This window comes from Urocitellus parryii, chromosome 6 (assembly GCF_045843805.1).
Source record: "Urocitellus parryii isolate mUroPar1 chromosome 6, mUroPar1.hap1, whole genome shotgun sequence".
Taxonomy (NCBI): domain Eukaryota; kingdom Metazoa; phylum Chordata; class Mammalia; order Rodentia; family Sciuridae; genus Urocitellus; species Urocitellus parryii.
In genome coordinates this window covers 29,548,511-29,565,948 of record NC_135536.1, presented here as the reverse complement: position 1 = coordinate 29,565,948, position 17,438 = coordinate 29,548,511, and the positions used below count along the sequence as shown (strand labels likewise).

General features: G+C 47.3%; 1 protein-coding gene across 4 annotated transcripts in view; it reads left to right on the top strand.

Moving 5' to 3' along the window:
• Nucleotides 1-17,438, top strand: part of Rgs6 (regulator of G protein signaling 6) — a 557,159-nt gene that overhangs the window by 520,539 nt on the left and 19,182 nt on the right. For all 4 annotated transcript variants that reach the window (XM_077799511.1, XM_077799513.1, XM_077799512.1 and 1 more), the window contains 2 exons: nt 11,758-11,847; nt 15,681-15,734. In XM_077799511.1, coding sequence (XP_077655637.1) covers nt 11,758-11,847; nt 15,681-15,734 — 144 coding nt within the window. The remainder of the gene's footprint in view (nt 1-11,757; nt 11,848-15,680; nt 15,735-17,438) is intronic.

The window sequence follows — 17,438 nt, the reverse complement described above, 5'->3', positions numbered from 1 at the left end:
TGACTTGGCAAAGTTTTGAATACCCAGCCTTCATTACGACAGTGTTCTGCAATCTTTCGGGTACTTGCAAATACATTTTATCTTATTTCTAAAGCAATCTTGTGAGGTGGACCAGATATAAAGATCTATCACTCTGGATCTATTTTTCTCCATATCTGGGAAAAGCCGTCTCCCATGAACTCAAGTAAACACCCTCCTACAGCTAATTTTCAGCCTGTTCCCTGTTATTTCTTAAGGAGCAGAGTGACCTGAGGCAGGTTACATAAATTCCCTGGAGTCTTCCTTTCCTCACCTGTAGAAGACAGATATAGAAGAACCTATGCAGGTGTGAAATGGGGACCAGGGGAAATGGACCACGCCAACTACTAATAGTAACCAGCCCACAGTAAGACAGGGAAAATATTTACGACTTTATTTGCCATGAATAGTCTTTTAAAAATACTGTACTCATAAGATACTTGATGAAAAATTCAAATAATTGCAGGTAACATTAGCACCCAGAGAGAACCCCTATTTTGGTAAATAGCTATTCCTCAGCTTACAATGGGGGTGCATCCTGATAAACTCGTGATAAGTTAAAAAATATTACAAGCCCAAAAAAAGCATTTCATACACATCAGCTACCAAACCTCATAGCTTAGCAACCCAGCACACTGTAGAGTATCAGTTGTTTGTGATCACAAGGCTGATGTGGAGCTAAGGTTCACTGCCCAGTATTACAACACCGTCATACCACATGTAGCTAGTCTGAGAAAAGATCAAAACTCAAAGTTTAAAGTTTATAGTTTTCATATCACCATAAAGTAAAACAAGTTGTAAATTAAACCATCCATCCTAAGTTGGAGACCCATCTATATTTGCTTACTCAGTTTTTCTGTGTTAGTCTGCTCAGGCTGCTATAACAAAAATATCACAGACCGGATGACTTAAAACAGGAAACATTTACTTATCACTATTCTCAAGCCTGAGAAATCCAAGATGAAGTTTCCAGCAGATTTGTTTCCTGAGAAGGGTCCTCTTCCTATATTGCAGAAGGCCACCCTCTTGCTGTGTCCTCTTAATGGTAGTAAAAAGAAAGAACCCTGGTCTCTCTTCCTCCTTTTACAAAAACACTGATCCCATCATGGGGCCCCACCCTTAGGACTTTATCTAAACTTCATTACCTTCCAAAGGCCCCACCTACAAGATCAGGGCATTTGGCTTTCAACAGGATGAATTTTGAAGGACAAATATTTAGTCCATTACAGGGTAATTATGCAAATAAGGTAATCCTACCTTTTACCTTAAACCAGGGGCAGTTAGAGAATGAAACATTCTGGAAGGAGATAGAATAAATCTTAGGCTGTGTGGGCCATAGGGTCCATGTGACAATAGTCAATCCTGCCAGACAAAAGCAGCTACCATGTGATAATATAAACAACAAAAATGAACCAGGATGGCTGTGTGCCCCATACAACTTTATTTGTGGACAATGAAATTCCATTCCTTTTTTTTTTTAACAAAGAAACTTCTTTTCATTTTTTTCCAACTATTTCAATCAACAGATCCTGAATATCAGTGAAATGCTCTCAGAAACCCAGACAGGTACAGGAGAGCAGACTGGGAATGGTCAATTGCCAAGTTTCTCCGAGGAGGGAGGTCAGAGAAGCCTTGGTTTGGGTGCAGTCACAGAAACATAGCAATCTCGAGGATGTTTCCGAGTGGGATGGAAAGGTATAGAGAAGTCAGCCAGCCACACCGCCTTCCTGGTCAGCACTGATTGCGGGGCCTGGCGGGAGCAGGTGTAGATGAGAAGTTTCCAGCTAAGGAGAAGAGGTTAAAATTCACAGTAGCCCTTGACCAACAAGGTCTTTCCCTCATGTCTCCCAACTTACTCCCAAGAATCTATAGCTCAGATCACATTGTCCCCAGATTGCTAGGGCTGGGGGCTTGGTGTCCCCTGAGACCTGGAGGAACTCTGATCCCTAGAAGAGAGCCCAGAGTCAGAATATAGGCCCTGGTCCTGTTTCTGCCCTATGTTGTTTCTAATTTAAATCCTCTAATCTTTCTTCCTTTAGTTTATCCATCTGCTAAGAGGGAACCGTGACACCTAAGCCCTTTGACTTCCCCTTTGAGATCAGGAGCTGTGAGTGCCTACCTCACATGCCCTCCACAGTGGTTGCAAAACCCACAGAAGCAAGAGCATGTGCCCTATGTTGGCAGTCAGTAGCCTGTGAGGAGGCCCAAGGAGATTATGTATTCACTGGAAGTGGGAACTGGGGGTGGGGTGTGGCTTCTCTCTGAGGATTTCATTTTTTAGTTGACCACATGCATTGTTATAGCAAGGTTAATTGCCTGTGTTTGCTTCTGGTGGAAATATTTCACAATATACCCTGTCAGCATGAGCCCAGCATTTGCACTTGTGTTTTGCTGATCTGTTTGGCTTTTTTGAAAATTTGGTCCAAGACCAAATCTTCCATAAAGGTCTGTGGGCTGTGACCAGAGCCGTCAGCTGTTCGCTGTGTTGTTCCAATTTCATAGATTTAGCCTTGTGAGGGGAAGGGGAAAAATGATTTTTTTTTAAAGGACTCAGTTCTTTATTCTAGGAATTGAATTCTCTGTTCTCAACCATAAGACATTGGAGGACCTACACCGTCACCTTCTTGCAAGGTGGTCTCGGGCAAGCATCTCGAGCTTTTGGTACCTTAGTTTCCTCATCTGTCAAATGAAGATATCATCTTCTCCGCAGCACCCTAAGATTTTGGAGAAATCAAATGAGCTAATAATCCTGAGAATTCCTTTAAAAAGCAAAAAGTAATAAATATTTGTAAATACAAACTTAAAAAATTAATGGCTTTTGTAGTCCCCAGGGTCTCTCTTCCAAGTTAAGATCAAAAAGAAATTCTCTCAAGTAGAAGTCTGCTCCTACAGGGAAAAAAAAAATGTTGGTGGGTCCTTGAGTATCCACCTAAGGAACTTGAACTTTCTCATCTTGAAGATAGTAGGAAAGAGTTGAAGGTCTCCAGAGGGAGAATCAGAGGGTGGTGAACAATGAGCGAGGGCCAGGGGAGAGGTCTGAACCTTAGAGTCTAAAGCTTTGCTGGAGGGGAGAATGAAACCAAAGGAATCATTGAGGACCCGAGTTTCCTCTGAGGACATTTGTCTCTTTCCAAAGTCTCCACAGACTCCAGAGGGAAGCAAGAGTCAAGTAGCTGGCACCGTGCCTGTTTGGCTTCAATTTTAAAAGCTTCAGAGAATCCAAGGCTATTCCAAAGACTGTGTCCCTGGGTCCTTTCCATTCTTTGTTCATCTGCCCACCCAACCATCTCATGAACATCCTTTCTCCCATATGAGTTGGAAGACCTTGGCCTATGGGGCATGAAGTTGTATTCTGAAGGAATCACAGAAGAAACAGGAGACTTAGATCATTTTGGCCACTGGACAGAACTTGTCTAAGAGCACGTCATTCTTTACAAAGAAAACAAACTGGATCGATAAATTAGATTGTATTAGACACCTGTCCATCCAATGAATTGACCACTGAATGGGGAAGACCAACTCTAGCCCTTGGCTTGGGTCCCTGTAGGTTCCCACCTAGTTTTGCTGGTTGTCCAAGCTTGGCTCCTTTCCTAACCTGCTCTCTACTTGGAGTATCTGGGCCTTCAAGACCTCAAGATTTGAAAGTCATTTGATAGAAGCAAAAATATGTTCTTCTTTACCCTTTGTAAGTCCCTACAACCCTAAGGCAAGGCTCTGTTTCAGGTTGAGGCTCTTTAAAACAATTTCTTAACAATCTAGGATTATAACACTCTTAGATATGCCTATCGTTTAAAATTAGAGGGGGTGGGAGAAGGAGCAATTTGTCCCTGAGCTTTAAACTTTGAAGATTCCTGAGGTGTTCGTATAGTAGGTGAACAATAAATGCTAGTTAAATTGAATTTCTAAATATGCCAGTTCAGCAATAATAGGAATACCTGCTAAGTGCCAGATGTTCTAGGCTCTGGAAATACACAGATGCCTAGGTTGGTCTCTTCTCTCAATCATCCATCAATCGAAGTTTCCAGAATTCTACGCAGTCAGCATCAATTCATGGAATGATCAAATGGCCACCTCAAGGCCAGGATGAGATCTAGGTGATAAAAGAGCTGAGAAAGACACCATCCCATCTACACCCACCAAGAAGCCTCTGGCCAAAAGTTTCTATTATTACCTAACTTAGATGTTTAAAAGCAGCTTGATTAAGGAATGAAAGATTTCTAACATTGGCTTTGTTTGAAAGCCAAAGGCCAGGGGATTTGATGTTTGCCCTGGATGGCTCAGAAGTAGAAGTCTTCCCAGCCAGGCAGATGATTCATCTTGGCTCCGGTGGAGAAGGTGGTAGCATTGTACGCAAGCATCACAAGACTGCACCAAGTTTCCTGGTATTAATCCTCTCTCTGAGGGCATTTCCTGGTAGACTCCCATGCAGACATCCTTCAGTAAAGAACGCACAGCCCTGCTTGCTGCAGGAGTTACTCATTTGATTCTGTGGGTGGTTTTATTTTAGGGAGATGAACAGCAGCAGGATCGATGCGTTTTTGAAGAGAACAAACCAGTTGTTTATGATCGGCTTCTGCAAGTAGTAGTTCCTAGAGAGGGGCAATCAGAGAATTTAATTCCAAAAGGTCTTTCTTGATACTTTCTAGCAAAGATTTCTTGCACCAGATCCCATGATCTTGAAAAGGAAAAAGAAAACAAATTTCTAAGTTAAAGCCCATGGTATTTGGATAGGTAAGAGGCACTGTGCGAAGCTGTCTTCTAACTTAGTCTTATCTGAGCGCAGGGATTGAACAACATGAAAATACAGTCTGCCCTTCCGCCAGTTAAATGGAGTGTGTCTACATGGATGTTTTACAGGGTAAAGGTAAAATATCTTTTATTCTTACAGTGTCTCTTGATCTTGAATGAAAAGGGGCCCCCACGTCCTGCTTAGGAGACCAAGGAAATCCAAATAGGCTCTTTTCGTTTAAGATCCACACAATCCTAAAATGGTCATCCAAAGCTACATCCATGAGGAACAACGACCTTATGCAGATGCCCGTGTTGCTGTGGTGTCTTTTCTGTTTCCTCGTCTACACTGATTAAGCAGGTATTGATTTATGACCCATTTCAAGTTCTTCCCACCGCGCACAGTCCTCTGTCCTTCCGGATCCAGGTTGAAACAGAATTTAATTTTCCCTGACTTCAGCTAAACCTGCCTAAGGTCCAACGACCTCTGGTTGAAGACAAGGACATGTTTTGCCAGGTTGGCACCTGGTTTCCAAAGGCTGTTCACAGCTTCCTTCGGGTGTGGAGGGCAAGTGGTGAGTGGCCCGCTGTGAGGCGAGAAACCAGAGCGAGCTGGACACCCCTGCCGTCTTCTCCATAACGGTGGTGGTCGTGAATGGTTCCTAAATGCTGTTTGGGAGCAGCAGCTGCAGCTACCACTGCGGTGACTCAGAGTTAGACCTCGAATCCCGCAGCCACACCTAAAAGGCTTAGTTTGTCCCAGCCAGGAGACACTGACTCCTTTTGGAAGCCAAGTCAAGGACAAGGATCAGCAGCACACCAGAGTGGGATGAATCTGAGCTCTGGGTTCAAAGGCTGCTCTGTACTGCCGTGAGCACGTCATCTCAGCATCCTCCTGCACAAGGGGGCTGTTGACCCTGTGCCCTGGGTCAGGGTGAGCGGCACCGACAGCTAAAGTCGTGTGGCTCTGCTCCCTGCATCTCTTTGCTTGCCCTTTCTCCCTTTCTCTGCCATCTTCCACCCCTCTGACCAGCCACGTGCCATCTCTCACAAGGACAGCCACGCACGAGGTGATTATTATGGCCTGGCAGCCATCGTGTTTTTCGTAATGCTTCCACTTACATTTCTACACTTGAGGCACAATTGACAAAGCCAGAAAGGGCCAAGTGGGGACCAGAATCCAAGCCTTTGACTTCCAGCCCGGGTCCTTCCCTGTCACCCCACCCAGCATAGCACAGCACATCACATCTGTCCCTCGCTCCCTTTCCACTGACTATGAGGCACCCGATGGCCCCCAATCTGGATGCTATTCTGGGAGGCTTAGGGGTGGACAGAAACCATGAGACACAGGCACCTGCAAAAAGAAAAATAGGGCACTTGAAAATCACAAGAAGGGCTCTCAGCTGCCATGCGCTGCTCTGGTTGAGTGGTTCCCTGCTGGGGGTGCGGGGAGGGGGGCTCATGTTCTAAAGCCAAGGGAGGAGATCTTGGCTGTTCTAGGAACCTGCAAAGGGGAGGACCTAAGGGTCCTTTCACGGGCTCAGCTGCACCCGTGTGCATTTGTCCAGTTACCTTCCCCACCTCTTGTGAGAGTCGCTGTGTTTTGTCTAAAAAGAAAGGAGATTTCCAAATGAGGACTCTCCCAGCAAAATATTGATTGGTAGCAGGTGCGGTGTCGAGACAGCGTGTACCCCTCGCTCATGCCAGCTCCCACGTGCACCCCAGGCCCTACGGATCCCACTGGCTTTTCCCTCTGCTGTAGCATTGCAGGCAAGCAGAGCACCCCATTATCGGAGCAGCTCATCCCAAAAAGGGAAAATGGAGGTGGTGTGTCTCATCAGGGTGGCATCCCTGAACTGCGACTGCCACCAGGTACAGGGGTGTGATTCCCTCCCACCACTAAGAAGTGTGGCTACGGCAGTTGGTGTGAATTAGAGCCTTACAGCACTGGTGTCTCAACATATGGAGAACCACACTCCCTTCCCTAGAGGGGCAGTCTGTCCACTGGTCCAGAAGCAGGTGTGACCTCTGGTACCTTTGCTTATTTATAGTCAAACTGGATCATCTCAAAGTAGGGGCAGATAGAGAAAAATGTGGAGAAAGGAAAGAAGGAAGGGAAGAGGAAGGCAAAAGAAGACAAGAAAAAAACAGAAGAAGAAAAGAGAAAACTTCTTTTTCTCTAGCCCCTTAGGCATTGCCTGCAGCAGGGGTGTGGCCGGTCTTGCCAGTGCCTCTTGAGCGCTTTTGCAGATTCTGGGTATACATTTCCCTTAAGACTGGTTGTCTGCAGAACAGGGAAACAAACCAGAACCCCTCATAAATCAGTAGAGGTCACTGCCAAGAGCTTTGTACACTTGCTGTCCCTGGCAGTGATCGACTCATTGCATTTGGGAAATGGCCAAAGACCCTGAGTCTGATCTTAATTCTCATTCCCAGAAAAATCTCAGCTCTCTGCTTACCCACCCCCTTGTTTACTGTCTTTGTGTTTCCTAGACAAAGCTGGCGAGGAGGAAGGAACACAGTTCCATAACTGGGGACATCAAAGGCTGTGATTCTTTGCTTGGGGGAGGAGGGGCTGGACAGAGGAGAGTCCGGAATCCCTAGGCTGTGGGAAAGGGAGGCTGGAGTCCCAGGCCCTGCAGGGGGCACGGGAGATCTGCTGAGCTTCTCGGGTTCTGCTTCTGTCAGACCTGAGCCTCGCTCGGATCTGCTCTGATGGCTTTGGTTTTGTTCCTTTGAGGGTGAAGGGGGACTCATGGTTTTGAGGGGCTGGCAATGGGGTTGGTGGGATGAGACCAACTCATGGTACCCACCCTCCAAAAGATGGGGCTCTTACTTCCTGCTTTCTCCACACACCATCCTTGCCTTGGTAGCTGGCTTCGGAGTCAGCCACATGACATAGAGAAGGTGACAGTGGTACTCAAACTGCTCCTTGGACTCCACCAACCCACCCTGGAGTGGGGACCCCACTCCCCACTGCTCCTCCCTCCTTATGTCCTTATGTTATCCTTCCTGCTCTGATTGCTCAAACTGCGAAGCTGCACCACCAGACCTTTCTCTCCCAGTTCCCAGAGAATGGGGAGACACATTGCTCTGCTGTGCTCACCTCTTCCTACCTGGAAGAGGAGTTTTCTGGTTGATCCACCGCCATTCCCTGCCTCTGACAATGTTGACGGTCCCTAGTTACATCCATTCCTGCACCTGTACTTGATCTTCTTTGCAGCCATTAGGTCCAATTGGCTGTGTGCACCACTGTGCCAAGTCTGCTTGGCCTGTAGAATGTGGCGATGTGACAACAGTCCTGTTTGTCTTGTTCAGACTGTAATCTCAGTGCCTGGCACCTAGTAGATGCTCACTAAATATTTGCTGAACGTTGCTGTGTTTCAATGTTCAGGCATTTGCTTTATCCTGCTCTATTTCAATGAACAAGGTCTTTCTTTTAGGGGACCCAGCTCTTCCTGCCCACAGTGAGGCTATAGGAATTAGTTGTATCAGGAGAGAAATATGTTTCCAAGGCAAGAAGGGTCGGGCTAGGAGAGGTTTCCTTACTCCCCTTACTCAGAGGGGTATTGTGAGACGTATTGGGGATTGAGATCCCTCTGAAAGGACAGAACGAGGAGCAAGCACCCATTGTTCTGAAGAGGAGTTTGGAGAGGGTCCAAATGTTAGGACAGGCCTTTCCAGATGACTCAGGAGCCACCTGGCTCTGTCAGCCAGACAGAAGCGAAGCCTGACACAAGAAGGAGACCATGAGTCATTTTCACTCTGGGTTAACATTTGTACCTAAGATTTAAAAGTTAGAACAATTTTTAAAAAACAACAAATGAAAGCAAAGACCAATGACGTCCCTCAGTCAGGACTTTGAGCCTGTCAGGGACAGGGGGAGCCAAGATGCTCATGCTCCTTCGAGCAGAGTACACCCTGCACCTCCTTCCATCCAGAGAGCAGGAATGTGACCCAATCATAAGCCACAGCAAGCACAATCAGCATTTCAGTGAACCAAGAAATGTCTGTTCCTGCATTTTCTGTGACCACAACAAAATAACGGAGGCCGGGTGCTTGATAAAAAAGATTTACCTCGTTCACAGTTTGGGAGGTTAGAGTCCAAGATCGAGAGCTCTGTCTCTTGTGCCTCGAGTGAGGGGTCCCCAGCTGCATGCGGTAGATGGCATCAGGGCGGTAGTGTGTGTGGAGAGGGAGAGATCCCATTATGAGACAGGCAGCAAGAGAGATGAGGGGCCAGGCTGGCTCTTTTTATAACAACGCTTTCTCATGGGAATTATTAACTGGCATCCTGCAAGAACTGTGTTAATCCTTTCTGAGGGTGATTCCGTCTTCCCCCAAGGATCTAACTATCTCCCACTAGGACTCACCTTTTAAAGGTTTCACTTCCTCTGAACATACCACGCTGGCGATGATGGGGAAACACAGCCAAACTACATCCAAAGCATAGCTCCGTGTAAACTCAATGAATGTTTGAAACTATGCTGGACACGACACCCCTATGAGAGATAAAAACATACTGTCCCCACCCTCAAGGCACTTAAACTAGAAGAGAGTGGATTGTTGTATGAATTGTTTCGGAAAAATGTACCTTGCAGTATGTTCACACTTACCAAAGCAGAACTTCTCAGGACCGTCAAAGTGGTCTCCGAACCAAGCCAGTGTGTAATTCCACTTGATTCCTTGTAGTGAGTCTGTTCTCATGGGTGGGGTCACCACCCTGCTTTTGAAAATATGAGAGCATCTTCAGAACAATGAAGCTGGTCCCAGATGGGACTCTTTGGGATCCAATTAAAGATGGGGTGCCTAGGGCCCCACATGGGACCAAGACATTGCTTGCTTTCTGCTTTCACTTTGAGTTTAATTTTTAAGTAGCAAAAAAAAAAATACAATATATCTATGGTGTGGACAGGGCATGTGTGTACACACATGTGTGTACAGGTAGATCAAGCTATTTAATATATGTATTGCCTCAAATGCTTTCTTTTGCTAAGAATGCTTAAAAATCAATATACAGTATGTTGTTAAGAACTATAGTTATCGTGATGTGCATTAGATGCCTTGAACCTATTCCTCCTGTCAAGCAGAAATGCTGTATCCTTTGACCAAATTTCCCCCAATCTTCATGACCCCCATCAGCCTTGGCCACCACCATTCTACTCTCTGCTTTGTGACTTTGATTGCTTTGGATTCACAGATAAGTGCGCTCTTGCCACATTTGTCTTCCTGTGCCTGGCTTCCTTCACTAATGTATTGCGCTCTAGTTCATTCATGTTATGGTGCATGACGAGATTCCCTTCTCTTTTAAGACTGAATAGTAGTATTCTGTTAAATGTTTATAACAGAATATAAATACACATCTGTACAGATGCCACAGTTCCTTTCTCCACTCAGCCCCTGATAGATCAGCCCAAGTCCACTCCATATCTTGGCTAATATCCTTTCACTTTCTTTTGAGCGGGGAAGAGAGACCTTGACCATGGTTCCAGCTTCCTCCAGCCAAACCTTTGAGAACACTGGTGGAAGGTCTTAGCCTTTTCCTTCTATACCCTGCTCTGGGAAGAAGAGCCAAGGAAGAGGTCCCTCGTCACCAGTCCTGCCTCTCAGATGGGCACTCACTCCTCACTCACCAGTTCTGCATTCCTCCTGAGCACCGGGGCCTTTGCCCAACTTCACAGCCTGAACATCGAGCACCCTGGGAGAGATGCTTCTTCTACTAGGCCTACTGCTAACGATGGCACCCTCCCCAGAGAAGGCCCACCCTTCCTCCTGACAGGTCCTCTCATGGGACAATCCAGTTTTTCTGTGCAGCTGAACTAAATTCCTCTTCAATGCATAAATAATCCTTTTTTTTTTTTTCCTACCAACAAGTTCTCTATTTTCAAGGGCCAGGATTTTCCTGTCCTTTATGAGGCTAAATCTGCCAGCAAGAACCAGGCACCTATAGGATTTAGTTGGAGGACAGGTCAAATTTACTGCCAAGGCCAGAATGTAGATGTCTCTAGGAGCCCAGGAGAAGTACCATACCACCCCACTTGCTCCTCCTGGATACCATCCTCAGGCCTGGAATATGAGCCCACATGACCCAAGTTCTGGTTGCCAAGAGCTCCCTTCCAGGGCAAGAGAGTGGCCATAATAGGTACAAACTTACCCAATTGCATCATTGCCTGGGGGAGGCATTTATTTTAATTAAACTTTTAATTTAGAGACACACATTTTTATTTATCTATTTTATTTATTTTTATTTAGAGACACACATGCACTTGTGAGAAACAATGTAGAGATGTACCATTTCTCCAGTTCCCCCATGATGACTTCTTGAATAGCCATGACATTGACCTGGCCGCAATTCTCTGACATTATTTAGATTCCCCAGTTTTACTTGTACTTATAGATCCAGGTGTATATTTAATTCTGCACATCATTATCCCATGTATAAGATGTGAGATCCACCCATCAACAACAAAGATCCCTCCTATCGCCTTATATGACCTCTCTTTCTTCCCTTCCCCTCTTACAACCATTAGTCTAGTCTCGATTTCTATAATTTGTCATTTTAAGACAAATTCAATTTGGGGTCATATAGTATATAACCTGGGGATTGGCTTTTTCACTCATCATAACTCCTTTTGCAGTTCTTTCAAGTCTGTTGGGTGTATCTGTAGTTTATTTCCTCTTCTTGCTGTGCCTGTGGTTTTAATCATTACACACCACAACATGACACCCAGACTCCATTACAAATCCTTTGGGACATGATCCTTAAGGATCTCTTGCTCTAAGAGAAAAATATAACTCACGTATTTATTTGTTACTTATATTTACTTATTTTGGGTGCTTTTAAATAGGTGTGTAGAAAGGGAGGAAATGTTACAAAGTTTCCTTAGGTTTGTCAAACATACCTAGGTTCCTTGGTTTCTTGCCCCAAACAAGTGATCAGTTGGGTTATAATTTGCTTTAGTGTTGATTGACAGTTCTTTCTTGTGTCTCCCTGCCTCCCTCCTCCCCCAGGAGCATATCTACAAGCTGATGAAAAGTGACAGTTATGCCCGCTTCCTCCGGTCCAATGCTTACCAGGACATGCTGCTGGCCAGGAAGAAGGTATCTCTGGGAAGGACAGGCTTGCCCTGCCTGAGCACTATCGACTCTTGCCTGCTGCTTGCTGCTGGTGTGAAATGAGAATATCATCCCTTGGGTTTTTATTTATTTATTTTTCTTTCCTTCCTTCTCTTCTCTATCTGCTCTCCTTCAATGGAAAACAGTTAGGATTGTCACCACCCCAGCCCTTGTCCAAGCTCCAGGATGGAGCATCCCCCCTCCCTGTCCCCATCCTCTCTCTCTCTCTGCATGGTTTGCCCACAAGGAGGGAAGTCTGCCCAAATACCAATGCCACAGGAGCTCAGCACGGAATGCCTGGGTGACAGTGACCCCAGAAAATCCCTTACAACATCAAAGAGAGCCCTTTACTGCAAAGTCCAGCTCCCTCCCCACAGACTGTCCCTCCCTGACCAGCCTAGAGGTGAGTGTGAGGCAGGGATTGGGGCAGCCCCCACCATGAACAGAAAACCTGTCTGGTCAGTTTAGGGGAGGCCACCCGGCATCTGACGTCATCCTGGGTATTGGTGCCTCCTCTACACGCCCTTCTTTGCCCTCACACTGCCTCACAGTGTTTCCCTGTTCTTTCAACCAAGAAGTAACTGCATCCCAGCCCCTTCCTCCTGTTCCACCTAGGTGACGTCATGGCGCCCTGTGGCCCCTGGAGGCCTGGATCTGGGGGCCAACCCAGGCACCCTCAGCATGCAGGGGGTCAGGACGACAGCAGGGATGAACTCAGTTGGGTTTCTGGGAAGAGGAAAGGAAGAGCAAGGAGGGGAACAGGGTTGGGAAAGGGAAGGCAAGAGACAGGGCTCATGATTCTAGAATGCCTGCCCACCATCCGGGCTTTCCAGCTCTGAGCTAAGGCCCATGTGTGGTTAAGTGTGGCTCGACTCGCACCAAGTCCCAAATTTCCATGCCATGTCACGTAGGAGCACATGCATCTCTGTCTTGCCCCCTCCCATCCTCCCAACCCCAGTCCCCACATGTGTGGCTGTCCATCCACAGACTCTGTCAGGCTGCCTTCAGTCACACACCTCCTCTCTGTGTTCCATCAACCTCATGTGCCAAGATCCTCTCTGTGTATCTGGTTGGTACCACATAACTCCAGAGTCTAGGGGGAGCATTTATATCCAGCTCTCCTGACCCTCCGTAATTCTCTGAAGAGCCCTGATAGCCTGAGAAAGAGAACAGGACTTCCAGAATGTCCAGAATGTCAGAAACCCAGCTTGACTGGCTCCCACTCCCCCCCCCCCCAGATGTCACTAAATGCAAAACCTGGCCTTTTGCTTCCTCCCTTGCTGAAGGACATCAGTGAAGGGGCTCTGCTGGAGGGGGCTGACACCACACACATGGCTCTCATGACCATTTGTTTAAGAACTGAAAGAGAACAGTGATGGAGACTTTTGGTATCTCAAGTCCAGATCTCCTGGGAGAAGGTCAAAGTAAGTTTTTCTTATTTGTTGAGACCCAAGTCACCTAAACGGATCACAATCTGGGGACATTCTAAAACTCTCTAGCAGTTTGACCCGTGGGGTCTGTCTGTACATCTAGGGGAGAAGTCAGAGGCAATCCCATCTCCCTGCAGGTGCAATCACAAAGGGAGAATGTGCCTAAAACAGGAAGTGAGCCACCTGCCTGAGCTTGCAGATCCTCCCTACCGGTGGAAAACTCCGGGAAGTCACCAGCAGTAGGGAAGAGACAACAGCCTTCCCAAGAAATGGGACACTAGAAGTTCATTACTATAGCCCTCCCAGCCCTTGAATTAGGGATATTCTTGGGGCAGAAAGCCCATATAGATGCCAATGCCCTTCCAAACATTGAGGAGGAGTTTCCTGAAACAGTGACAAAACCTGCCTTTCCTTCCCTTTCTTCCTGAGAGCCCCCAGACATGGATCTGATTTGTAACTCGGCACCTTCAAGTAGGCCTAGAGGACCTTCTGGTTTCAAAGGTGGGCTCACGGTGTGATATTAACCTTCAGGTCATACTAGGTATGTGACAGTCACCACCTCCAGCCAAGACAGGGTACAAATTGGCTTCCTGTTTCTGCTGAGAGTAACCCTGTTGGAGTCTGGAGGCACCGCCTCTTGATCCTTCTTCCCGAGTTCTTCCTCTTTTCTGATATCTGAAAAGAAAAAAAAAAAAAAATTAAAAAGGGGAGTTACTCTGAAGAACCAGGTTCTTAAGGGGTGGGGGTAGGGGCAGGTGAACGGGGTTTTGAGGGCTACTCCAGGACAATCAAGTACCCATGATGATGGGGTTCCAGGGTAGCTCAGGGGTGTTTGTTCAAGGCAGAGGAACCAAGGAAGTCAGCCCATCAGCTGCCCTCTGTAACAACTTGGTGGCCAGGGCACAGAACAATAGGTACATAATACAGATCAGCTGACTTGAGCTCGATGTGTGTCACCTGGGCTACCCTTGGTGGCAAAGCTGAGCTTTGCCATCCCCAGAGTCGAGTCCTGGTATGGTTCCCAGAGCCAGGCATGGGTCCTTCAGTTCCTCATAGGAGAAGAAAGCCCAGCCCAACTCTGATGGCATGTCACTTGTGGGGTTTTTTTTTCTTTCTTTCTTTTTTTCCTTTCTTTCTGCAACCTCATATCTGTCTTCCGGCCACTGGCTGAGCAGGCAGGGCACGGCTGCCAAGGAAGCCCTCCGACATTATCCACCCTGACAGGTGGCTGCCTTGGCCCGCCCCCCATGCTCTGCTTTCAGTACATCCTGCACACCCACAGGCACCTGCCTTCTTCCTCAGCTCCCCGGTTTCAGTTATGTGCTGGGTGTAGGTGCGTGTCCACTGAAGAGTGGGTACGGTCTGCATTTCCCAGCCTTGGGCTCAGGACCCTGGAACCGGGCTCTAGCATAAACCAGCAGGTATTTGGGGTGGAATTTTACTCTTCCCAGGTAGGAAACCTAGGGAGAGAGTCAGGCACACCCCACACCTCTCCTCCTGTAGTAGACAGCAGCGAGGCTCGGGAGAATGTTCACAGGCTCTGGCTTCTCTTGCCCCTTCCTGGGAACCTGGGCTAAGAGTTCCCCAGGGAGGTCCCTGCCTCCAGTAGCACTCGGAGAGTGTACCTGGAAAGCATCGCCTGCCTGGGTACACAGGGAGCATTTTCTGTCCAGAACACTCCTTATGGTATTGTCTTCTGAGGTCCCAGGCCCTTTGAAAATGCTAAGGACATGAACAGACCCTGCTGTTCTAAGGATGAGCAGGAGGGTCATGAGGATGTCACTGAAGTTAGCCCACTTTCCTTTGATCAGAAAAATCACAAGAAAGAGAATGATCCTGACCCAGACTCACAGACGAGTTGATGATTTCACCTGCTTCTTGACCTGCCCTCAGCACCCCCCCACACACACACACACCTCCCCAGCCCTCGGAGCTAGTCTGCTCTGTGTCACCACTTGGAGCCCCAGCCTCCTGGCCACAACCACCTAAGGCTCCTGCGCATGGGAGTGGCCAGGGGAAGCAGTGAGCAAGAGGCTCAAGAGGAGCAACTGCCACTCTGTGCAAAGCCAGGGCTCCAGGTCCCTGGGATCCTGGCCCCAGCCCCACAGCAGGATTCCAGTCCCCTGGGGAAGCAAACTCCCTTCTCCCCACTGCTGCAAGGAGGCAGCATGGTTGCTCCTAGGCTTCTTTCCTGTCTCTCCCATCGACTCTGCCAACAGCTTTGGCTGCTTCTCTTTTCCCGTTTTTCGCCCCATTTGGCTTTGGTTTTTGTTCTTTAGCTGTGGCTGCTGCTGTTTGGAAACCACGTGTAAAGCTGAAGACTTTTTTTTTGTTTGTTTTTTTCTGTATTTTCTCCCTTCCTTTTTTTTTTTTTTTCCTCCCCTAAAGCCAGAAAGTGAGCAAGGTCGTAGAACTTCCCTAGAAAAGTTCACTCGCAGTGTGGTAAGTGGAGTGGGTTTTCTTCCCTCAGCGTTCTTCTGGTTTTGATTTTGTTTTTTTTTTTTAACTTTTTTTTTTTTTTTTTGTCTTTTTTGATTGTCGTCGTCTTTGGGGTGGGAGGGACTCCAATGCTTTCCCCTCAATTCACCCCTTTTCTTTCACGTGAGTGTCTGCAGCTTCTCTTCCAGGGATGGATTTGTGAAAGAGCAGGCAGCTCCCTCTGCAGAAGGTGCACAGCCGACCGCCCAGCCTCAGCCTGGGTGTGTGATTGCTGTTCAGGGCTTTGAGGAGGAAGGGCTCCACTCCTCTTGGGACTGCACGGTTTGTGCATCTTCTGCAGCAGCCCAGGGAGAAGGCCATTGAACGTTCTGTGAAACAAATTGGCTCAGAACCATCACACATTTAAAAAAAAAAAATCCAAATTTCCCTCTGTGAACTCTGACAGTCTCGCTGGTGTGGGTCGCAAGCTGATGTTGCTGTGTAGGTGGCTTTTGCTGTGTGCAGACAGTGGCCATGCTGCATGGGTTCTGGCAATGTGATCTAGCTGGTGTGTGTCTTAGTGGCCTCTGCATGAGTTCCGGTATCCCTTGCAGCCCCCTGTCTACCTCATTTGCATAGCGTGACTAGGAGAGGAGGGCAGTAGCCAAGTCCCTGCATTGTCCCTGGTAGTTTTCCAGGGAAAGGCCCCGTGAAGCTCCCCAGGCCCTGATTCTGACAGTAAGTAAAAACAGGCTAGAGGTTCACTGCCCTGTAGAAAAGTGGCCTTCCCTTATGCATATCCAGCTGAGGTAGAGATCCACACAGCTCCCCAGCAGAGAACCCATGGTAACAGATGAGAAGAGTCGATGAGGGGTCTTGCTGCGTTGTATGGTGGGGATTCTATCCCATGGTCTGTTGAACAGTGCAGACCCATCTCCCCTTTCCATGTTGGGCAAGATTTGAGCACAGGACTTGGTGAACAGGAAGTATTCAATCCTGCTCATTCGCTGACTCATCAAAAACAAGCCACCGAGTTCATGGTACCCAGACTGCACCATTAACATCAAACTAGAAAAAAAAAACAAGATGGCAGTCAGGGAGCAGGGATTCTGCACATGGGACCAGCCACATTTCCCTTCCCAAAGAATGCAAACCCACTGAAGCTAACTTGTCTTGTTTCCCCACCTCTAAGAGGAAAGTCCTTGTAAAACATGACTACTGTATATGATTAGTATCCTTATTTCATCCTTTTAACTCAGATTCTAAGAATCCCAGGTTGAAAGCAACCTAGTCATTTGCCTGTCATAGTTGTATGCCTTTGAACTGCACTTAAACCTGATTTTGAATTCACTCGATATAGACGCACAATAATTCCAGTAGATGGTGATTAAAGTATGGGTGCAGCCTGGCTGCAGTGTCTGGAGCATGCTCAGGGATGTGGTTGACAAGCTGAGCATGTACTGTGGGCACCATGGACTCTCAGGTACCTTGTGAAGAGGAAAAGCAGAACGTTTCTGGACAGGAAAGCCGTGCTCTTCAGGTTGACTGTGTGGGCTGAGGTCAAGAGAGGAGTCCTGGTACTTGGACGAGGTGCACAAACATCTTTAGGCTACTTTTCCTGAGAAGTGGGTACCAGAAAAGGCAAGAATGGCCTCCGTGAAGTCCTATGAGGAGCGTTTATTGATGTTCCTTCAGCCCAGAAGTAGTGTTGGCTCGGTGGTTCTCCAA